The 25145-nt window shown below is 43.1% G+C and overlaps 1 protein-coding gene across 1 annotated transcript in view; it reads left to right on the top strand.

Annotated features, from left to right (window-relative positions):
- Nucleotides 1–23999, top strand: part of rnf152 (ring finger protein 152) — a 60432-nt gene extending 36433 nt beyond the window's left edge. Inside the window, exon 2 of the mRNA XM_062021949.1 lies at nt 22710–23999. Coding sequence (XP_061877933.1) covers nt 22782–23402 — 621 coding nt within the window. The 5' untranslated portion in view covers nt 22710–22781 and the 3' untranslated portion in view covers nt 23403–23999. The remainder of the gene's footprint in view (nt 1–22709) is intronic.
- Nucleotides 24000–25145: the final 1146 nt, after the last annotated feature.

Raw genomic sequence — 25145 nt, 5'->3', positions numbered from 1 at the left:
TCCTCTGGGATGAACCTAATATCCTTACTTTGCTGTAACTGACCAAATGTTTTCCCCTCAATTTCCTTTTAGATAAAATTGGGCCTCCTAATGGTGTTACAGCAGTCAGTTTTCTTGCTGCCCTCAGTCTCCTCTTGGATAACATTCATCTCCTTAATTACTGCAACAAACCATAGTCTTGTTATCCTATTGGATAAAATTTGCCTCCTCACTTGTCGCGGCAGTCCGCTTTCTTGCTGCCCTCAGTCTCCTCTTGGTTAACATTCATCTCCTTAATTGCTGCAACGAACCATAGTCTTGCTATCCTCTTGGATAACATTTTCCTCCTTACCTTGTAGCGGCAGTCTGTTTTCTTGCCAGCCCTCAGTCTCCTCTTGGATAAAATTTGCCTCCTTACTTTGTTGCGGCAGTCCGTTTTCTCGCTGCCCTCGGTCTCCTCTCGGATAAACCCAGTTTCCTTACTTTGCTGTAACAGACCATCTTTTTTACCCTCAGTCTCCTCTTGAAAATGTGTCTCCTCACTTTGTTGCAGCAGTCCTAATTTCCTTACTTTGCTGTAACAGACCAAATTTTTCCCCCCTCAATTTCCTTTTAGATAAAATTGGGTCTCCTCATGGTGTCACAGCAGTCAGTTTTCTTGCTGCCCTCAGTCTCCTTTCGGATAAACCCAATTTCCTTACTTCGCTGTAAAAGACCAAATTCTTTTCCCCTCAGTCTCCTTATAGATAAAATTGGGTCTCCTCACGGTGTTACAGCAGTCCTTTTTCTTGCTGCCCTCAGTCTCCTCCTGGATAACATGTGTCTCCTTAATTACTGCAACAAACCACAGTCTTGTTATCCTTTTGGATAAAATTTGCCTCCTCACTTTGTTGCGGCAGTCCGTTTTCTTGCTGCCCTCAGTCTCCTCTTGGACAACATTTGTCTCCTTAATTGCTGCAACGAACCATAGTCTTGTTATCCTCTTGGATAAAATGTGCCTCCTCACTTTGTTGCAGCAGTCCGTTTTCTTGGTGCCCTCAGTCTCCTCTTGGATAACATTCGTCTCCTTAATTGCTGCAACGAACCATAGTCTTGTTATCCTCTTGGATAAAATTTGCCTCCTCACTTGTCGCGTCAGTACGTTTTCTTGCTGCCCTCAGTCTCCTCTTGGATAAAGTGCTTTGCTAAAACAGACCATATTCTTTACCCTCAGTCTCCTCTTGAAAATGTGTCTCCAAATGTTAGCTTGGCCCGTTGCCGTGCCACAGTCTCCCCTTTGTCGCAGTAGTTGTTTTTTTTCTGGTCTTACCTCGGAGAAAATGTGTCTCCGTGCTTTGCTGCAGTGGGCTATCTCGTTGCTGCCCTCAGTCTCCTCTTGGATAACATTTATCATCTTAATTGCTGCAACGAACTATAGTCTTGTTATCCTCTTGGAAAAAAATTGCCTCCTTACTTTGTTGCGGCTGTCTGCTTTCTTGCTGCCCCCAGTCTCCTCTTGGATAAAACGTGTCTTCTTACTTAGCCATAACAGACCATATTCTTTACCCTCAGCCTCCTCTTGAAGCTGTGTCTCCTCACTTTGTTGCAGCAGTCCACCTTCTTTCATTTATTGTATCTCCTCACTTTTTTGCAAGTCTCTTTTCTTGGTGCCCTCAGTCTCCTCTTGGATAACATTCATCTCCTTCATTGCTGCAACGAACCATAGTCTTGTTATCCTCTTGGATAATTTCCCTCCTTACCTTGTAGCGGCAGTCTGTTTTCTTGCTGCCCTCAGTCTCCTCTTGGATAAAATGTGCCTCCTTACTTTGTTGCGGCAGTCCGTTTTCTTGCTGCCCGCAGTCTCCTCTGGGATATAACGCGTCTTCTTACTTTGCCATAACAGACTGTATTCTTTACCCTGCTGCAGCAGTCCATTTTCTTATCGCCACCAGTATCCTTATGGATACAATGTCATTCTCTCCTTTGCCACAACAGTCCGTTTTCTTGTTGCCCTCAGTCTCCTCTCGATAAACCTAATTTCCTTACTTTGCTGTAACAGAACATCTTTTTTACCCTCAGTCTCCTCTTGAAAACGTGTCTCCTCACTTTGTTGCAGCAGTCCGTTTTCTCGCTGCCCTCAGTCTCCTCTGGGATGAACCTAATATCCTTACTTTGCTGTAACTGACCAAATGTTTTCCCCTCAATTTCCTTTTAGATAAAATTGGGTCTCCTAATGGTGTCACAGCAGTCAGTTTTCTTGCTGCCCTCAGTCTACACTCGGATAAACCCAATTTCCTTACTTCGCTGTAAAAGACCAAATTCTTTTCCCCTCAGTCTCCTTATAGATAAAATTGGGTCTCCTCACGGTGTTACAGCAGTCCTTTTTCTTGCTGCCCTCAGTCTCCTCTTGGATAACATTCGTCTCCTTAATTGCTGCAACAAACCATAGTCTTGTTATCCTCTAGGGTAAAATTTGCCTCCTCACTTTGTTGCGGCAGTCCGTTTTCTTGCTGCCCTCAGTCTCCTCTTGGTTAACATTCATCTCCTTCATTGCTGCAACGAACCATAGTCTTGCTATCCTCTTGGATAACATATTCCTCCTTACCTTGTAGCGGCAGTCTGTTTTCTTGCCAGCCCTCAGTCTCCTCTTGGATAAAATTTGCCTCCTTACTTTGTTGCGGCAGTCCGTTTTCTCGCTGCCCTCGGTCTCCTCTCGGATAAACCCAGTTTCCTTACTTTGCTGTAACAGACCATCTTTTTTACCCTCAGTCTCCTCTTGAAAATGTGTCTCCTCACTTTGTTGCAGCAGTCAGTTTTCTTGCTGCCCTCAGTCTCCTCTGGGATAAACCTAATTTCCTTACTTTGCTGTAACAGACCAAATTTTTTCCCCCCTCAGTTTCCTTTTAGAGGAAATTGGGTCTCCTCACGGTGTCACAGCAGTCAGTTTTCTTGCGGCCCTCAGTCTCCTCTTGGATAAAATGTGTCTCCTCACTTCATTGAAGCAGTCCACCTTCTTTCATTTATAGTATCTCCTCACTTTTTTGTAAGTCTCTTTGATTGCTGCCCTCAGTCTGCTCTTGGGTAACATTCATCTCCTTCATTGCTCCAGCAGTCCCATCTTCTCGCTGCCCTCAGTCTCCGTTTAGGTAACTTCCATCTTCATATTCGGTGCCCCCAGTTTGACTCCCGTGTTGCGTTGATGTTTGTTAGCGCAGCTTGTTCCAACCCGGTGATTACTCTTTAGGGTTGTGTACGCTCCAGCAAAGGTTTGCTCCCGCATTGAAGCGTCTGCACCGCTGTCTGTGTTCCCAGCGCTCAGACCAGCGGGGTGTCGTTAAGCGCCGCCGCTCTTGGCGTACGTTCAAGAAGAAAATGCGGGGCAGTAAAAGGCCGCCATTAACGTTTATTAGCTTCATTTTTATGAATGATTGACCTTCATTGTTGCGTTACTTCGTTCTTGGTCTTCCTTTGCCTGCGACAACTGCGCCGTCCACGCGGACATACATGACGCTCACGTTGGCGTGACATTTTCACTGGCGGCGTTCAGATTTACGTGCCGAGTAGCTTAACGTTTCCTCCTTGGCCAGCTGTGTGTGGGGTTATTTTTAACTTGTGCACTTTCCCATTGGTTGATTGTACTTGTAGGCCCTGAAGGAGCGTGTGTGTGTGTGTGTGTGTGTGTGTGTGTGTTACCTCTCAGGGGGTATTATGTTGCGCTGCCCGGCCACCTGCATGATGACGAAATGTAGTGATGTCATGACTGCCCTCTGGTGGAGTCATTAGTGATCCCGTCTGGGGACAAATAAAATACAAAAAGTGGTCGTTCAAACCAAAGTTGTGTTGTTTATTGTGTAGTCGTTGCCGTAAATGGGTTACAAAGCGACACCGCAGATAAATCACATGATGCCATTTTTTACCCCCCCCCCAACCATGACCTCCCGAGCAGACTGGCTACTGATGCTGAGAATAGAAATTAGCCGGTGGAATTTTTTTCCCCCCATTGATGACTTGGGCTGGTTGTCATGGTTACAGGAAGCTGACGTCAACATAAAATCCCAAATACAATGGAAGATGAAGACGAGAGGTGTGTGTGTGTGTGTGTTTGGGGAATATCGAGCCACGGAAGACATTCATGTCAAATCAAAGCTAATCCTCGTCTTTGGGAGAAGACCCCATCTTGGCCTTCAGTCCTCCTTAAGTCCATCAGGATTTGTCTGTGCTTCTCCTTGACCTTGTTGTGGGGCCGGGGCATGGATAGAACTGCAGGGCACGTTGAAGTCGCTAGTTGGCTAAATGCTCAGCTTCTTATGTCTTGTTGGTACAGAATAAAATCGAGCAATATGTTTTTTTAAACATCCATCCATCCATCCATTTTCTTAAAAGAGTATCTATGTCGAGTGTGCAATACAACGGTGCTGCTTTTGTTTTGAAAATCGTTATTTGTATTACTTCCGTGTGGACGTGTGCGTGTGCGTGGTTGTGAGTGAATGTGAACAGCTGCAATTACAAAATAAAGTTGAAAAAACATCTATGTCCTGCGCGCAATACAACTGTGCTGCTTTTATTTTGAAAAGTATTATTTAAGGGCGTGTGTCCGTGTGTAACCTGTGAGTGAAGGTGCACATGCAGCGACAAGTGATGCCCGGTTTACACCCGAGACGCTAAAAAGAGAAAAGTTGATGAGGAATGGCGTGTTTTCAACAAGACATGGACTGCCAAGCAACGTTCCCTCTAAGGTGCGTGCCTGCGCAATTGCGCACTGCTCAAGCGTCCGCTGCGCGCAGCAAGTATATGCCGCGCACCAAATCAAATCCCATCTGAATTCTAAACAAAATAAACATATTTATTCTATGTAATTTTGCAATGCAACTTTGAGTGACAGTGACAACAAGCGGCCCTAACGGTGTTCGTCAACACCGTTCAATTGAACACCGTTCAATTATTGTAACGTCTATCGAGATGCTTCGAGGACAGGAATTATATCGATCACTTTATTGAGCAAAACTGTTTATATTTGGACATAACCACACCAAAAACATGAGTAAAACAATTCTATCTCGAAAAACTAGTCATTTTCTGCCGTACAAACCAGGCCAAAACCAACTTGTCATCTGTCACCAACACGCATAGCACTAAACCACTGGTGCGTTTATGGCCACACAAAAAGTCGGACAACTCAAACACCACACAAAGTTACACTATGACTCCTCAGTCATACGTGTGCTTATTTTACTGTCATTTATTATTAATGTTAATTTATTTATATTAGTCATGGAATGCTGTTACACACACTATGTTGAAGTATTACTATTATTATTAATTATTATTATTATTTATCTTACGGTATATATCAAAAATAATATTGAGCAAAATTTAATTGAAATATTGTCGATGTGGCCCTCCAGCAGTGCTCGGGTTGCTCATGCGGCCCCCGGTAAAAATGAATTGCCCACCCCTGCCCAAGACTATAAAAATGGGGCCCATTACCTCCCTGCTTGGCACTCAGCATCAATCAATCAATCAATCAATGTTTATTTATATAGCCCTAAATCACAAGTGTCTCAAAGGGCTGCACAAGCCACAACGACATCCGGGGTACAGAGCCTACATAAGGGCAAGGAAAAACTCGCAACCCCAATGGGACGTCGATGTGAATGACCCCCCCCCCCCCAGGGGAGACCGGATGCAATGGACGTCGAGTGGGTCTGACATAATATTGTGAAAGTCCAGTCCATAGTGGATCCAACATAATAGTGAGAGTCCAGTCCATAGTGGGGCCAGCAGGAGACCATCTCGAGCGGAGACGGGTCAGCAGCGCAGAGATGTCCCCAACCGATGCACAGGCGAGCGGTCCACCCCGGGTCCCGACTCTGGACAGCCAGCACTTCATCCATGGCCACCGGACCTATGTCCCCCCACTCCACAAGGGAGAGGGGGGCAGAGGAGAAAAGAAAAGAAACGGCACATCAACTGGTCTAAAAAGGGGGTCTATTTAAGGCTAGAGTATACAAATGAGTTTTAAGATGGGACTTAAATGCTTCTACTGAGGTAGCATCTCTGTTACCGGGAGGGCTCCAGTACTATGGAATGTACTGGAGCCCCAATAGAAAACGCTCTATAGCCCGCAGACTTTTTTTGGGCTCTGGGAATCACTATCTGGAATCAAGGGTTGGATTTGGGGGTTAAATCACTAAAAATGATTCCCGGGCGCAGCCACCGCTGCTGCTCACTGCTCCCCTCACCTCCCAGGGGGTGAACAAGGGGATGGGTCAAATGCAGAGGACAAATCTCACCACACCTAGTGTCTGTGTGACAATCATTGGTACTTTAACTTTAAGAACCAATACCTGGTGATTGTGTTAGAGCCATTTCGGACATAATTACACATATTTTTTTATGTTTACATATCATGCTTCGTTTAAAGTACATTTAATTATACAGTAATAACTTTATATTTGGTATTTTACTATATTATGGGTGTATAGTTTAAAATATTGTCTTTCATTTCCTATCAATGGAGTTGTGCTCTATTAGTTTGCTCTGTTTAGACTGGGTGTCGTAAATTATCAGCAACTGCCATAATGTGACTTTTTTTAATTTTTAAAATCGACTAATGTTTTTTTTCATGGACACCGATTATTAGTAGTTAAGGAGGACGATAGCCAATATTTGGAGCCGATGTTAATTTATTAGTATATATCAGTAAACATTTAGTTGTTTTTTTTAACATTGTTTTTGAGGAAATGTAGGAGCAATAGTGACATAATGTTTTATGCGGCACTAAATTTGCGTTTAATTTAGCATAAAAAATCGTCAGGAAATTTCACAAACACCTTCTTTACCTGTGTCTAAGAGCAGCATAAATATATAATAAAATCTCATTTACAACATTTGTCTGCACGTACAACACTTAAAACCTTTAGCATAGCCGTATGTGGAATTAAATGATGGAATGAATTACCGTATTTTTCGGAGTATAAGTCGCACCGGCCGAAAATGCATATAAAGAAGAAAAAAAACATATATAAGTCGCACTGGAGTATAAGTCGCATTTTTGGGGTAAATTTATTTGATAAAACCCAACACCAAGAATAGACATTTGAAAAGCAATTTAAAATAAATAAAGAATGGTGAACAACAGGCTGAATAAGTGTACGTTATATGAGGCATAAATAACCAACTGAGAAGGTGCCTGGTATGTTAACGTAACATATTATGGTAAGAGTCATTCAAATAACTATAACATATAGAACATGCTATACGTTTACCAAACAATCTGTCACTCCTAATCGCTAAATCCCATGAAATCTTATACGTTTAGTCTCTTACGTGAATGAGCTAAATAATATTATTTGATATTTTACGGTAATGTGTTAATAATTTCACACACAAGTCGCTCCTGAGTATAAGTCGCACCCCCGGCCAAACTATGAAAAAAACTGCGACTTATAGTCGGAAAAATACGGTAAGCAAAAAAAAACCCAACAAAGCACCAATATGACTCAGTTTAAGACTGTTCAAACTACAAGTCTTCACAAAGTATACAGATCAATAATTATGATGAATATTTGAACCCTTTTTTTTTTACTTACTATGGTATATGATTTATTTATTCACTGTTCGGTTACAGAGAACAAGGAAAAGGGATAAAATTGGTAAAAAAATAAATAAGATGAAATAAGCTCAGCTTCTTCCTACTCCTTTTCGGACGTGCTGTAATGAAACAACTGGAAATATGTGATGCATTACACTGTATCGTATGCATGTTCCACATAAACTGAAACTGAACTGAAATATTTGCATTTCAAATCAAGTGAAATCTCCTGAAAAAAATTGGTCAAAATATGGGATTTCTCTACATCACAGTAACTCACCGGCTACTCCATTTTATACACTTTTATAAAAGTTTATAGATTGTGAGGTTTCCTCCTGGGGAACACTGAAATATTGCAAAAATGTAAACAAAAACAATTCTGGCACCCTTCACGTAGTTTATAGTTGAGACATTTTTCAAGTTGGCCGTCATAATTTACTCCTGAATGTTACAGAAAGTATGAGAATGTGTGAGTTGCTGCCTTCTCTTATTTACAGTACAGGCCAAAAGTTTGGACACACCTTCTCATTTGTGTGTTTTCTTTATTTTCATGACTGTAGATTGTTACTGAAGGCATCAGAACTATGACACCTGTGAAGTGAAAACCCTTTCACTTCCCTCTTGAAGCTCATGGAGAGAATGCCAAGAGTGTGCAAAACAGTAATCGGAGCAAAGGGTGGCTATTTTGAAGAAACTAGAATATAAAACATTTTTTGTTAAGTACACAACTCCACATGTGTTCATTCATAGTTTTGATGTGACAATCTACAATGTAAATAATCATGAAAATAAAGAAAACACATTGAATGAGAAGGTGTGTCCAAACTTTTGGCCTGTACTGTACATCAGAGCTCGGCAAAATACGGCCCCCGGGCCACATGTGGCCCATTAAGATTTTCAATCCGGCCCGCCGGATGTTCTACATAATTTTTTTAGACCTTTAACATCAAAACTGTAGCCGCCATTATCAATCATCAATCAATCAATGTTTATTTATATAGCCCTAAATCACAAGTGTCTCAAAGGGCTGTACAAGCCACAACGACATCCTCGGTACAGAGCCCACATACGGGCAAGGAAAAACTCACCCCAGTGGGACGTCGGTGAATGACTATGAGAAACCTTGGAGAGGACCGCATATGTGGGTAACCCCCCCCCTCTAGGGGAGACCGAAAGCAACGGATGTCGAGTGGGTCTGACATAACATTGTGAAAGTCCAGTCCACAGTGGATCCAACACATCAGCGGGAGTCCAGTCCACAGCGGGGCCAACAGGAAACCATCCCGAGCGGAGACGGGTCAGCAGCGCAGAGATGTCCCCAACCGATGCACAGGCTAGTGGTCCACCCGGGGTCCCGGCTCTGGACAGCCAGCACTTCATCCATGGCCACCGGACCTATGCAACTCCCCCTCGCAAGGGACAGGGGAGAAGAGGAGAGAAGAAAAGAAACGGCAGATCAACTGGTCTAAAAAAGGGGGGGTCTATTTAAAGGCTAGATTATACAAATGAGTTTTAAGATGGGACTGAAATGCTTCTACTGAGGTAGCATCTCTAACTGTTACCGGGAGGGCATTCCAGAGTACTGGAGCCCGAATAGAAAACGCTCTATAGCCCGCAGACTTTTTTTTGGCTCTGGGAATCACTAATAAGCCGGAGTTCTTTGAACGCAGATTTCTTGTCGGGACATATGGTACAATACAATCGGCGAGATAGGCTGGAGCTAAACCGTGTAATATTTTATACGTAAGTAGTAAAACCTTAAAGTCGCATCTTAAGTGCACAGGAAGCCAGTGCAACTGAGCCAGTATAGGCGTAATATGATCAAACTTTCTTGTTTTTGTCAAAAGCCTTGCAGCCGCATTTTGTACCAACTGTAATCTTTTAATGCTAGACATAGGGAGGCCCGAAAATAATACGTTACAGTAATCGAGACGAGACGTAACGAACGCATGAATAATGATCTCAGCGTCGCTAGTGGACAAGATGGAACGAATTTTAGCGATATTACGGAGATGAAAGAAGGCCGTTTTAGTAACACTCTTAATGTGTGACTCAAACGAGAGAGTTGGGTCGAAGATAATACCCAGATTCTTTACCGAGTCTCCTTGTTTAATTGTTTGGTTGTCAAATGTTAAGGTGGTATTATTAAATAGATGTTGGTGTCTAGCAGGACCGATAATCAGCATTTCCGTTTTCTTAGCGTTGAGTTGCAAAAAGTTAGCGGACATCCATTGTTTAATTTCATTAAGACACGCCTCCAGCTGACTACAATCCGGCGTGTTGGTCAGCTTTAGGGGCATGTAGAGTTGAGTGTCATCAGCATAACAGTGAAAGCTAACACCGTACTTGCGTATGATGTCACCCAGCGGCAGCATGTAAATACTAAAGAGTGCAGGGCCAAGAACCGAACCCTGGGGAACTCCGCACGTTACCTTGACATAGTCCGAGGTCACATTGTTATGGGAGACGCACTGCATCCTGTCAGTAAGATAAGAGTTAAACCAAGACAAGGCTAAGTCTGACATACCAATACGTGTTTTGATACGCTCTAATAAAATATTATGATCGACGGTATCGAAAGCGGCGCTAAGATCAAGAAGCAGCAACATAGATGACGCATCAGAATCCATCGTTAGCAATAGATCATTAGTCATTTTTGCGAGGGCTGTCTCCGTAGAGTGATTTGCCCTGAAACCGGATTGAAAAGGTTCACAGAGATTGTTAGTCACTAAGTGTTCATTTAGCTGCTGTGCAACAGTTTTTTCGAGAATTTTGGAAATAAACGGAAGGTGGGAGACCGGTCGGTAGTTTACCATGAGGTCAGGATCGAGGTTAGGTCTTTTGAGCAGAGGATGAATAACCGCTTTTTTGAATGCTAGGGGAACAGTGCCGGAGGAAAGTGATAAGTTTATAATATTTAACACTGATGGACCTAATAATACAAACAGTTCCTTGATAAGTTTCCCAGGAAGTGGGTCAAGTAAACATGTTGTTTGTTTTATCCCACTTACACGCTGTAATAATTCCTCTAATGTTATTTCATCAAAAATAGAGAGACTATTTTGGAGGGCAGTGTCCGTCGTATATACAGTCGTATTTGTGTTAATAGAGCCCAGTTGTAGCTGGGATGCGTTGTCTTTAATCTCCTTTCTAATGAGTTCAATTTTCTTATTAAAGAAATTCATAAAATCATCTGCCGAGTGGGTGGAGCTACTGGGAGGAGTCCCTTGTTGGGTTAGCGATGCTACTGTACTAAACAGAAATTTAGGATCGTTTTTGTTGAGGCGGATGAGATTTGAGTAGTATTTAGTTTTAGCTAAGGTAAGCATGCGTTTATAAGTTATTAAACTATCACTCCATGCTTGATGGAAAACCTCAAGTTTAGTCGCGCGCCATTTGCGTTCCAGCTTTCTACATGATAATTTCTGAGCTCTAATTTCTTCTGTAAACCATGGGGTGCGCCTTTTAGGGGCCCTTTTTTGCTTTAGCGGTGCTATACTATCAATAATTTCGCGCAAGGCATCGTCAAAGTTGTTAGTGAGTTTATCAATAGAGCCGACATAATTTGGGAATGGTGCTATTACCGAAGGCAGTAGGTCAGCAAGAGTCATCGTTGTGGCAGCATTAATGTTGCGGCCGCTATAGCAGTTATTATTATTATTAGCTTGTTGACAAAGAGTCAAAACTTCAAATTTTATAAGGTAATGATCGGACATTACTTTAGTATATGGAAGTATCATAACTTTGGAGGTGGTGACACCCCTGACAAGCACTAGATCTATTGTATTACCGTTGCGATGCGTGGGTTCATGTATTATTTGTGTAAGACCACAGCTATCAATTATGGTTTGGAGCGCCACGCACTGAGGGTCCGATGGGGTATTCATATGGATATTAAAGTCCCCCATTATGATTATATTGTCGGCGTGCGTCACTAGATCAGCAACGAACTCTGAGAATTCACTGATAAAGTCCGAATAGGGCCCAGGGGGGCGGTAGATAACAGCCAGGTCGAGAGGTAGCGGTGTGACAGACCTCATAGTAAGCACCTCAAACGATTTATATTTATTATTTAGGTTAGGGGTAAGGTTGAAATTTTCATTGTATATTAGTGCGACACCCCCTCCCCTTTTAAGAGGGCGGGCAACATGCGCATTCGTATAGTTAGGAGGAGATGCCTCATTGAGCGCAAAAAATTCGTCCGGTTTGAGCCAGGTTTCGCTAAGACCAATGACGTTAAGATTGTTGTCTCTAATGACCTCATTAACCAATAACGCCTTGGGAGACAATGATCTTATGTTTAAAAAGCCCATATTATAGGTATTGGGCTGTTTTGACGAGTTTTTGTTAAGATTATCCGTAGTGGCAATATTAACAATGTTGCGTTTATTATGCGTAGTGCACTTTAAATAGTTTCGACCATATCTAGGAATTGATATGACGGGAATTTTCCGATTGTTTGTTTGGTGCTGCAATAGACTGGACATATCATAATTTGCCACCTCAGTAGAATGCATGTCCACCCCTGACACAGACACAACAGAAAAAACATTATGTGAATTGTGTATTATTCTAAGAGAATTGCTATGCGTACATGGATTATCCAGCCTGGCGCTGGCTAGTTCTAGCTTAACTGACTCCTCACCCGGACTAACAGACATTGTAGTTGCCTGTGACCGGGCTTGCTCTAGTGTAGTCAGTCAAGTGAGACTTAAATAGTAGTCTATGTTTCTAGACAGGATGATGGCGCCTTCCTGGTTAGGGTGAAGGCCGTCTCTCATCAGCAAGCCTGGTTTGCCCCAGAAAGAGGGCCAGTTATCAATAAACGTTAGTCCCTTCTGCCTACAGTAGCTAGCCAACCACTTGTTAAGCGAGACTAATCTGCTATATCTCTCATCATTGCCTCTCGCAGGCAGGGGGCCAGAGACAATTACTCGATGCCTGGACATCTTTCTGGCGAGATCACAAGTCCTGGCTATGTTTCTCTTTGTAATCTCTGACTGTCTCATTCTAGTGTCATTGGAGCCAACGTGTACAACTATATTCGCATAATTAGTGGTGCGATTAGCCTGTCGTACGTGTTTACTAGGCCTGTTGCGAGTTATGATTCAGTGCTGTTTTTAAAAGACCGTAAGTCTTGAACTATAGAATTTACTTCAATAGTTGAAATGTGCGCTTTTGAGTGTTATAGGAGTTATTACAGTAATCTAGGTCACAGCAGCTCAGACCAGGAACAAAGCAGAGTGGGCGGGGTTTGTTTTCAGAGCAGCCAGCCCCAAACACATGTGTCAGGAACAGATGCGAAAACACATTTTTACAACAAATGTCTGCATAAAAGTGATAATATATCATATTGTAGGCGTTTATTACTCATTGCATTCATATTTTGCTGTTTGTTACATTGTTGTTGTGTTTTGCTTGATTGTAAAAGATGTCTATGGAGGAGCTGGTCTGAGAAGTAAAATATGTTGTTAATATTCATAGCCATAGTCATAGCCATAGTCATAGCCATAGTCATAGCCATAGTCATAGCCATAGCCAAAGGCATAGTCATAGCCATAGTCATAGCCATAGTCATAGCCATAGTCATAGCCATAGTCAAATCCATAGTCATAGCCATTGTCATAGCCATAGTCATAGCCATTGTCATAGCCATAGTCATAGCCATAGTCATAGCCATAGTCATAGCCATAGTCATAGCCATTGTCATAGTCAAAGCCATAGTCATAGCCATAGTCAAAGCCATAGTCATTGTCATAGCCATAGTAATAGGCCTAGTCATAGCCATAGTCAATGCCACAGTCAAAGCCATAGTCATAGTCATAGCCATAGCCAAAGCCATAGTCATAGCCATTGTCATAGCCATAGTCATAGGCCTAGTCATAGCCATAGTCATAGCCATAGTCATAGCCATAGCCAAAGGCATAGCCAAAGGCATAGTCAAAGCCATAGTCATAGCCATAGTCATAGCCATAGTCATAACCATTGTCATAGCCATAGTCATAGCCATAGTCATAGTCATAGCCATTGTCATAGCCATTGTCATAGCCATAGTCATAGTCATAGCCATAGTCATAGCCATTGTCATAGCCATAGTCAAAGCCATAGTCATAGCCATAGTCAAAGTCATAGCCATTGTCATAGTCATAGCCATAGTCATAGTCATAGTCATAGCCATAGTCATAGCCATAGTCATAGCCATAGTCAAAGCCATAGTCATAGCCATAGTCATAGCCATAGTCAAAGCCATAGTCATAGCCATTGTCATAGCCATTGTCATAGCCATAGTCATAGTCAAAGCCATAGTCATAGCCATAGTCATAGCCATAGTCAAAGCCATATTCATAGCCATAGTCATAGCCATAGTCAAAGCCATAGTCATAGCCATAGTAATAGGCCTAGTCATAGCCATAGTCAATGCCACAGTCAAAGCCATAGTCATAGCCATAGTCATAGCCATAGCCAAAGCCATAGTCATAGCCAGTGTCATAGCCATAGTAATAGGCCTAGTCATAGCCATAGTCAATGCCACAGTCAAAGCCATAGTCATAGCCATAGCCATAGTCATAGCCATAGCCAAGGGGTCGGCAACCCGCGGCTCCGGAGCCGCATGCGGCTCTTTGACCACTCTGATGCGGCTCAGCTGCATACTTGCCGACCCTCCCGGTTTTCCCTGGAGTTTTACAGACGTCAGTGCCTCTCCTAGTGATCTCCCGGGGTTAATATTCTCCGATTTTCACCCTAACAATTGAATTAAGAGTGTACCTTAGCGGTACTGCAATAATTGTCCTCTATAGCCTGCACAAATCGCATGACAGCCCAGCCACATGTTGTATGCAGCTTCTGCTTGCTGACGTAGGAGACAGCAAGGCATACTTGGTCAACAGTCACACAGCTTACACTGACGGTGGCCGTTTAAAACAACTTTGAAACTGTTACGTTACAAATATGCGCCACACTGTGAACCCACACCAAAAAAGAATGACAAACACATTTCTGGAGAACCTCCGCACCGTAACACAACAAAAACACAACACAGCAAATACCCAGAATCCCATGCAGCCAGTCTACATTATACACCCCCACTACCACCTAACCCCCCCACACATCAACCCCCTCCCCCCCCCCCTCCGTGGGTCGGTTGAGGTGGGCGGGGTTTGGGGGTGGGGGGGTGCGGGGGGTAGACCGGAAGAGTTAGGGCTGCATGGGATTCTGGGTGTTTGTTTTGTTGTGTTTATGTTGTGTTACAGCGCGGATGTTCTCCAGAAATGTGTTTGTCATTCTTTTTTGGTGTGGGTTCACAGTGTGGCGCATATTTGTAACGTAACAGTGTTAAAGTTGTTATATTTGTAACGTAACAGTGTTAAAGTTGTTATATACGACCACGGTCAGTGTAAGCTGTGTGACTGTTGAACAAGTGTGCCTTGCTGTCACTTACGTGACTGTGCACTGAGCATGCTGAAGCTGCATTCAACATGTGGCCGAGCAGGTACGCTGTTGGAGCAGGCTGCAGAGGGCGCTAAAGGCAGTACCATCACGCCCTGGAACTCGGGAATCTCGCTATCAGGCGCAATCGCGGGTCGCACTATCATTAAATTTTTATATTAAGGTGCGGGCCGGGGCGTGTGTCTGAGACCCCTGGTTAAAACATAGCACAAAGCAAAAAAAGCTTTGTATGCAGTGTTAATTCGTTTTACATTTTCAAGAGTTTTGTGGCTCCCATTGTTTTCTTTAATTTGTGAAACTTGTCAAAATGGCTCTTTGAGTGGTAAAGGTTGCCGACCCCTGCCATAGTCAAAGCCAGAGTCATAGCCATAGTCAAAGCCATAGTCATAGCCATAGTCAAAGCCATAGTCATAGCCATAGTCAAAGCCATAGTCATAGCCATAGTCAAAGCCATAGTCATAGCCATAGTCAAAGCCATAGTCATAGCCATCATAGCCAAAGCCATAGTCAAAGCCATAGTCAAAGCCATAGTCATAGCCATAGTCATAGCCATAGTCATAGCCATAGTCATAGCCATAGTCAAAGCCATAGTCATAGCCATAGTCAAAGCCATAGTCATAGCCATAGTCAAAGCCATAGTCATAGCCATAGTCAAAGCCATAGTCAAAGCCATAGTCATAGCCATAGTCAAAGCCATAGTCAAAGCCATAGCCATAGCCATAGCCATAGTCAAAGCCATAGTCATAGCCATAGTCAAAGCCATAGTCATAGCCATAGTCAAAGCCATAGTCAAAGCCATAGTCATAGCCATAGTCAAAGCCATAGTCATAGCCATAGTCAAAGCCATAGTCAAAGCCATAGTCATAGCCATAGTCATAGCCATAGTCATAGCCATAGTCATAGCCATAGTCATAGCCATAGTCAAAGCCATAGTCATAGCCATAGTCAAAGCCATAGTCATAGCCATAGTCATAGTCAAAGCCATAGTCATAGCCATAGCCATAGTCAAAGCCATAGTCATAGCCATAGTCATAGCCATAGCCGGTCTCTGAAAAATATGAGTTTGCTTGGCGTGTTTCCATGTCGCTGCCCTCAGTCTCCTCCTGGATAAAACGGGTCTCCGTACTTCGCCACAACTCTGACCCTCTGAAATAAAACCGTCACCTCCTAAAGGCGGCGATTCATTCCCCAGAGTTTGTTTCGGTTTCGGTGAAATACGCTGACTAACGACTTGGCGCTTGGCCATATGCGTGGAAAAAGCTGACTAATGGCTGGCTGAAATGGAGTGTGGAAAATCATTTTCAAGTGAAGCACTGCATGTACTTGAAAAGCAATTTTACAAGGGGAGGGAAATTCTACTTCCTTAGACGTCCTCTCCATCACCTTCTCGCCGTCCGTCTGTGGGAAGTGTGATTCCTGCTGATCGGGCTCTTTTCACACATCCACACAAGCTTTAATTAATCCCTGCGACTCGGCATTAAACGACACCCCGCCTCGGCGGACACATTTAAATGAAAGGCAAACGTACGGCAAAGTGTAGGGATATGTCTCGTACGGTACAAGTCAAACTGCCTTAGAGGTGTGTCGACAGAAGTCACACCGCTGTCACTCGGTTTAAGTCGAGGCCGTGGTTCCACGGCCTATGGACCAACATGGTCTTGGACAGGGGAGCCAAAATGTGCTAAAAACAATGATTTTTGGTATTAACCACAAATGGCCTCTGAATTTAATAATAATGCCAACTACAAAATTCCTGTGGAAATTTTGATGGGCCTGTTATCTGTGCCCTGGACCTCTGTACTTTGAACATGGTCCCAAGTGTCTGAATCCGAGAGTTTTAGGTGGAACTGTACAAAATGAGGTACACAGCTAGCCTAAAACGTTAGCATGCTTACATTCAAATGCTAACAGTTAGCATGTTTCATATACAAACTTATTTGACTCAAAGGTGTATGGCTGCGAAAATAGAGAAAAAACAGTGTAAAATTAGATGAAAAACTTGGCATAGCTCGCTGTCATTTGCATGCTAACAGTTAACAAATGTCACCTACCAAGTTATATGACTCGGTTGCGAAATTATCTCAAAAAGTTAGCATGCTAATGTTAGCATGCTAACAGTTAGCCTGTGTCACACACCAAGTCGTATGACGAAGGTGTATGGCTGGAGAATTAGAGTAAAAAGTGTACAATTAGCTAAAAAAGTTAGCCCTTTAATGTTAGCATGCTAACAGAGTAACAAGTGTCACATACCAGGTTAAATGACTGTAGGGTGAACGGTTGCAAAATTAGCTCAAAAAGCTCACACTTTAATGGTAGCCAGTTCGATTTGATACTAGCAGGAATCATACTGTACATACAGTGAAACCTCGATTGACAAACGCCGCTATTTACGTCCCTTTTCGGTTAGCGGCCGTTTACATTGCGCCAAATATGTGCAGACCACGCAAACACTCTTAAGGACTGCTTGTACCGAAGCTTATATTGTGGATTTGCTAACAGTTAACAGATGTCACATACCAAGTTCTATGACTCTGATGTAAACGGTTGCAAAACTAGCTAAAAAAATTAGCACGCTAATGTTAGCATGCTAACAGTTAGCTTGTGTCACATACCAAGTTATATGACAGAGGTGTATGGCTGGGGAATGAGTAAAAAGTGTAAAATTAGCTAAAAAACCTAGCACTTTAATGTTAGCATGCTAACAGAGTAACAAGTGTCACATACCAGGTTAAATGACTGTAGGGTAAAGAGTTGCAAAATTAGCTCAAAAAGGTCACACTTTAATGGTAGCCGATACTGATTGGTTCGATTTGATATTGGCAGAAAAAGTTAGGATGCATGCCAGTAGGGGTGTTCTGTTACAACTTTATCACTTCCGATATCGATATTGGAGCCTTGAGTATTGGCCGATACCGATGTTGATTCAGTGAGATATCAGCAGGAATCATACATACCTTTTATTATTTTGTGATGTGGAATGTTATAAAAGGTTTGATCAAGTGAGATGACTCAAACAGCCAATAATTGTAGGTGTGAATATAACTATTACGTTATAACCTATTTATTATTAATTTGCTGTATTTCTAAGTTGAGGTGGAGAAGTAATTGTGTTTTTTGGCGACACCTAGTGGCCACAATAATTCATTTAGTTCAGCTTCATTATGTAGTAAGTTGAATGATGCGGACACAATTGTTACTGGATACTTTCTAATAGGTTTCTGCCTTGAAGACTCTGTATGGGTAAGTAATATGATTATATTCACAAATGTGCTGTTTTAATATAGTTCAAATATTAGGCTAATACATACTTGCCAACCCTCCCGTTTTTGGCGGGAGAATCCCGGTATTCCGCGCCTCTCCCGACAACCTCCCGGCAGAGATTTTCTCCCGACAAACTCCCGGTATTCAGCCGGAGCTGGAGGCCACGCCCCCTCCAGCTCAATGCGGACCTGAGTGGGGACAGCCTGTTCTCACGTCCGCTTTCCCAGCAGCTTGCCTGCCCAATGACGTCATAACATCTACGGCTTTTAGAGAGTAGAGTGCACAACAAGGAGAGAGAGTTCTTGGTTTCTTATGTGGGTTTATTGTTAGGCAGTTTCATTAACGTCCTCCCAGCGCGGTACCAACACACAACAACAGCAGTCACGTTTAGTCTACCGTAAAGCAGTTCGTCTGCCACAAACAGCAATGTTGTGACACTCTTAAACAGGACAATACTGCCACCTACTGGATAGCCTGCAGAACACTGAAATTCAAGTATGTATAATAAAATAAAAAAATATATGTATACCGGTAGCTAGAATTTACTGAAAGTCAAGTATTTCATACATACACACATATATATATATATATATATATATATATATATATATATGAAATACTTGATTTGGTGAATTGTAGCTGTAAATATACTCTCCTCTTAACCACGCCCTTAACCACCCCCCCCCCCCCCCCCACACACACACACACCTCCCGGTATTGGAGGTCTCAAGGTTGGCAAGTATGGGCTAATAGCAAACAACCTACTATGTTTACCTTTTTAAACAACTTGAGTAAATTACAAAAAAACCACCGACATTGTTTGACATTTACAGTCGATGCTAGCTGGCTGTCCATCTTTGCACAAGTAAACGCGCCGCTTGTATCGGAGATTTTACATGAGTGCCGATACAGGTGAAACTCCAAAAATGTGAATATTGGGCAAAAGCTAGCAGTCGAACTTCAAATGTGAAACTGTTATGTGATATAAGCATCAAATGGAGATATGTCAAGATTTTATTTTGTGTCATTTTGATGATTATGGCTTTCACATGTTCTAAGATGTTCAATTTGAGGTTTGTGTTAGCCATAATCATCAAAATGATATTAAAAGAAGGAATCAAATATCTTGAGTAGCATGTTATGAGCCTATGTCCTATACTACTTTCATCTTGTCAATCTAATTGCTGAAATAAACAAACCTCTGCATGGTATTCTCATTTTGGGAGTTCCACCTGTATCCGGATCCTGGTGATATCGAACCAATATCAACGTTGCATCAGGACACCCCGACATGCTCGCATACATGTAATACTCAAAGATGCCTCTGCACAGACATTTTCAACCTATCCTGCTTCAGTTTGACACACAATTAGATGGTGATTCAGCAAAAACACTTTTGAGTTCAAAAGATTTTTTTTGTAAAGCATGTTGACCTGTGTGAGGAATATAAAGCGCCACCATGTGGTGTATTGTCATAGAGATAAAAGCACACACTTGGCTACATGTTGTGGCCATTTTTCACAATGGAACCTCGATTTACGAACCTAATTAGTTCTCGAACAGGGTTCTTCAATCGAAAGGTTTGTACGGTGAAGCAAATCTCTCAATAAGAAACAATGTACCGTATTTTTCGGACCATAGGGCGCACCGGATTATAAAGCGCACTGCCGATGAGCGGGTCTATTTTTACACAAAAGGTGCACCGGATTATAAGGCGCATTAAAGGCCTACTGAAAGCCACTACTACCGACCACGCAGTCTGATAGTTTATATATCAATGATGAAATCTTAACATTATAACACATGCCAATACGGCCGGGTTAACTTATAAAGTGACATTTTAAATTTGCCGCTAAACTTCCGGTTCGAAACGCCTCTGAGGATGACGTATGCGCGTGACGTAGCCCGGGGAACACGGGTATGCCTTCCACATTGAAGCCAATACGAAAAAGCTCTGTTTTCATTTCATAATTCCACAGTATTCTGGACATCTGTGTTCGTGAATCTGTTGCAATCATGTTCATTGCATTATGGAGAAGGAAGCTGAGCAAGCAAAGAAGAAAGTTGTCGGTGCGAAATGGACGTATTTTTCGAACGTAGTCAGCAACAACAGTACACAGCCGGCGCTTCTTTGTTTGAGACTCTAACCAGGAGGACTTTTGACTTCGATACACAGACGCCTGTAGAGAACTGGGACAACACAGACTCTTACCAGGATTACTTTGATTTGGATGACAAAGACGCAGACGTGCTACTGTGAGTATGCAGCTTTGGCTTCTAAACATTTGATCGCTTGACCGTATGTGCGCAACTTTTTTTTGCGTATGTACGTAACTTTTTTTTAAATATATAAGCTTTATGAACCTTGGGTTAGGTGAACGGTCTTTTGGGCTGAGTGATTGTGTGTGTTGATCAGGTGTTTGAATTGTATTGGCGTGTTCTATGGAGCTAGGAGCTAGCAGAGGAGCTAGGAGCTAGCATAACAAACACGCAGGTGTTTTTATGCAGGATTAATTTGTGGCATATTAAATATAAGCCTGGTTGTGTTGTGGCTAATAGAGTATATATATGTCTTGTGTTTATTTACTGTTGTAGTCATTCCCAGCTGAATATCAGGTCACCCCCGGCTCTCACAGCATCTTCCCTATCTGAATAGCTTCAACTCCCCACTAGTCCTTCACTTGCACTTTACTCATCCACAAATCTTTCATCCTCGCTCAAATTAATGGGGAAATTGTTGCTTTCTCGGTCCGAATCTCTCTCACTTCATGCGGCCATCATTGTAAACAATAGGGAACTTTGCATATATGTTCAACTGACTACGTCATGCTACTTCCGGTAGGGGCAAGCCTTTTTTTTATCAGATACCAAAAGTTGCAATCTTTATCGTCGTTGTTCTATACTAAATCCTTTCAGCAAAAATATGGCAATATCGCGAAATGATCAAGTATGACACATAGAATAGATCTGCTATCCCCGTTTAAATTAAAAAAATTCATTTCAGTAGGCCTTTAAAGGAGTCATATTAATTATTTTTTCTAAATGTAAAATACTTCCTTGTGGTCTACATAACATGTAATGGTGGTTCTTTGGTCAAAATGTTGCATAGATGATGTTTTACAGATCATCTTCAAGCCGCTTTCTGACAGTCGCTTCAGGATGCGCCGTTTTGTGGGCGGTCTTATTTACGTGGCTCACCTTCGACGGCGTCTTCTCCCCGTCATCTTTGTTGTAGCGGTGTAGCGTGCAAGGACGGGAGTGGAAGAAGAGTCAAAAGATGGAGCTAACTGTTTTAATGACATTCACACTTTACTTCAATCAATAACGGAGCAGCATCTCCTCATCCGTGGTTCACTAGTGCGACAACGCCGGAAATGTGCCCCGTGAAAAACCGTCCGACCGGAACTCTCTAATAACTAAAGTTCCTTGGGTGAATAATGTAAAGTCACTACACCGGTGTGTTTTAGCGCTTTCATGGCGAGTTTACTGACAGATATAAGTAAGAACTTTACACTACTTTATATTAGAAATGGCAACAGCGGAGGATGAATGTCCCATAACAAGAAGATAGAGAAAAAGAAGAAGTTTATCGACTACGATGTCGGCACAGACTACAAAGGCGGACGCGCCCAAATTTTCAGGATTTATGCAGATCCCAAATACAGATCAGCAGGTACCAGAAGGTAAGAAAAGTTGCTTTTGAATAATATTGCAAAACAAAACGCCAGACAATATGTCTTACCTTGTACACACACCATAATAATACTCCTATGTTGAAGCACAGTACACTCCATCAAGCGGTGCGGCTTCGTAGCTTACCAAAGTCCTACTAAAACGTCCTATTAGAAACAGGAATCCAAGGTAACGTAACTTGTTGCATGAGCAAACAAGACCGCCAGACTGAGTGTGGCGAAAAGCAGGAATACATAGCTCTCTGATTAGTGCCCGGGAGCCGGTGAGCGTCCCGAACACTAATCAAAGGCAGGTGAAAATAATCAGCACCCATGGCAACTAAAAAAACACAAACCTAGGGGTGCTGAAAACAGAACTAAGGGAGTCAAACTAAAATAAAACATGATCCGTTGCAACGTTGAACACCACAGGGATTTTTTCCTTTCAACACCTGTCTGTTGTCTTTTTGGGCCCATATTGAGTTAGCAATTTTCGTCTTTTTGTCAAAAGACGAAAAGTTGCTAGCAAGTGACGTGGCAGGCTCTGACTTTCCAAAAATGCTGCACCCTGCTTTTTGTCTGCAGGCGTGACATCAAATGAATGAGACATGATTGGCACACGGAGATATACTTGGCGCAATCTAAAGTTGGCAAAGAGGGGGTTCTTAAATCGAGTTTCCACTGTACACAATGTGGTTTTGATCATTTGTACACTATGCTACTTGCCGCCAGGCTAATTGCCCTTCATTATCTCACCTGCGTTCTCTGCTTCCTTCCAGATGGACGACCATGTAGCCGCCAGCAGGCTGTGAAGCACACGGAAGAGGACGCTGAGAGACGGGGGAGCTGCCATGGAGACTCTGTCCCAAGATTCCACGCTGGAATGCCAGATCTGCTTCAACTACTTCAGCCCACGGCGGCGTCCAAAGCTGCTGGACTGCCGCCACACGTGTTGCTCCGTCTGCTTGACGCAGATGCGCAGCAGCCACAAGGAGATCCGCTGCCCGTGGTGCCGCAGCGTGACCAAACTCCCGCCTGGCCTCTCCGTCTCCCACCTGCCCGACGACCCCGACGTGGTCACAGTCGTCGCCATCCCCCACGCCTCCGAGCACACGCCCGTCTTCATCCGCCTGCCCAGTCGCGGCTGCTACATGCTGCCGCTGCCCCTCGCCGAGGAGAGGGCGCTGGGGTGCCGCTTCCTGTCGGGCGGGCACCAGAAAGGCCTGACCGTGCTGACCGTGCCGGAGGAGGACGCTCTGGGAGTGGACCTGGGTCTGGAGGGGGTGAGCCTGGACGGCGGCGAAGGAGAGCGGCGGGGAAACGGACCGGCCGCCGGCGGGGGGAAGGGATCCACGTGGTCGGGCGTGTGCACGGTGATCCTGGTGGCATGCGTGCTGCTTTTCCTGCTGGGCATCGTGCTGCACAACATGTCCTGCATCTCCAAGCGCTTCACCGTCATCTCCTGCGGGTGAAGCGGGTGAAGACCTCACAAACATTTAGAGACGCCAAAGAGGACGCCGTCTTGGATTAACTGCCATCCCGTAGTTCCCTTTTTCGAAGATTCGGTTTGTGATGAGTAGAAGTACATCAGTTGTTGTCCTTTAGCCAAGTGGCAGCTGCCTGTGACCAGCCAGAGTCCAGACTGAGCCCACTTGGAATGATGCCGCCACCAACCGGGGCCGTGGTGTCAATGAAGTTAGAACACGGAACTTGTAGTGTTCCTGCCGGACTCAGCTTTATCTTCCATTCATCATCTTGTCACCTGCTAACTAGCAATGGAATTCTTTCAAGTCAGCCATAGATTGTTTATTCTCATATGATCAGCTTAGGAAAGAAACAGTTCAGCCGACATTCTTTCAAACGTGTGTTTATTTAGTTCAGAATTGATTAGGTTTGGATTAGCTTACATAGACGCGGTCTTGCCGCCAGTGTTTTACGCTAAGCTAATTAGCTTCCGAGGGCTGCTGGTTCTGCAGTGTTCTAATCCGTGTGTTGGCAGCCACAATAAATCCAGTGAGCCCCCGCAGGCTGGCGTCGCACACATGGCCCATGAATAAAATGCCAAGTGGATTTCATGTGTTCATGCTGTGTCTTTCAGTCTCCCTTTGAAGCCATTCCTGTTTTTGCTTTTCTTACAGGAAGAAAGAAAACTATTCTGGCTTTGTGAGACGGGTCAGGAAGCGGTGAGGAGTAGGCGGGCTGCTGCGGGCTTTCAGTTAATGACGCCCGCATCGATTTGTTTGCTTATGAACGTCTTGTGTTGTACACAAAGATGGATGCTTCTCTTTTCTACACACATACATTAGTTGTTGTTGTTGTTGTTGTGTTTTTGTGTGTGTGGTTAACGCAAAATATATACACACACACCATCGTACTTTTCTTGCACGTAGGTAATAATTATAATCATTGCACAATAGTTAGCATTCTAATATTAGCATGCTAGCTTTTTTTTCCAGGTATACACCTCAGTGTCAAATACTTTGATACATGTCAGCAGGCTAATGTTAGTATGTTAGCATTTTTTGGTTTGTTTAGCTAAGTTGTTGGTATATACTTCAGTGTCAAATACTTTGATACCTGTTAGCATGCTAACGTTTATATGTTAGCCTTTTTTGTTGTTTAGCTAAGTTTGTAGGTATACACCTCAGTGTCAAATACTTTGATACCTGTTAGCATGTTAGCCATTTTTTTGTTTAGCTAAGTTTGCAGGTGTACACCTCAGTGTCTGATACCTGTTAGCATGCTAACGTTAGCTGTTTTTTGTTGTTTAGCTAAGTTTGTAGGTATACACTTCAGTGTCAAATACTTTGGTACCTGTTAGCATGCTAATGTTGGTAAGTTAGCCATTTTTTTTGTTTAGCTAAGTTTGTAGGTATACACCTCAGTGTCAAATACTTTGATATCTGATAGCATGCTAACGTTAATATGTTAGTCTTTTTGTTGTTTAGCTAAGTTTGTAGGTATACACCTCAGTGTCAAATACTTTAATACCTGTTAGCATGTTAGCCATTTTTTTGTTTAGCTAAGTTTGCAGGTATACACCTCAGTGTCTGATACCTGTTAGCATGCTAACGTTAGCTGTTTTTTTGTTGTTTAGCTAAGTTTGTAGGTATACACTTCAGTGTCAAATACTTTGGTACCTGTTAGCATGCTAATGTTGGTAAGTTAGCCATTTTTTTTGTTTAGCTAAGTTTTTAGGTATACACCTCAGTGTC

Source organism: Entelurus aequoreus, linkage group LG15 (genome assembly GCF_033978785.1).
Source record: "Entelurus aequoreus isolate RoL-2023_Sb linkage group LG15, RoL_Eaeq_v1.1, whole genome shotgun sequence".
NCBI classification, from domain to species: domain Eukaryota; kingdom Metazoa; phylum Chordata; class Actinopteri; order Syngnathiformes; family Syngnathidae; genus Entelurus; species Entelurus aequoreus.
Note: the sequence above shows the minus strand (reverse complement) of the source record. Positions and strands in the feature narration are given on the sequence as shown.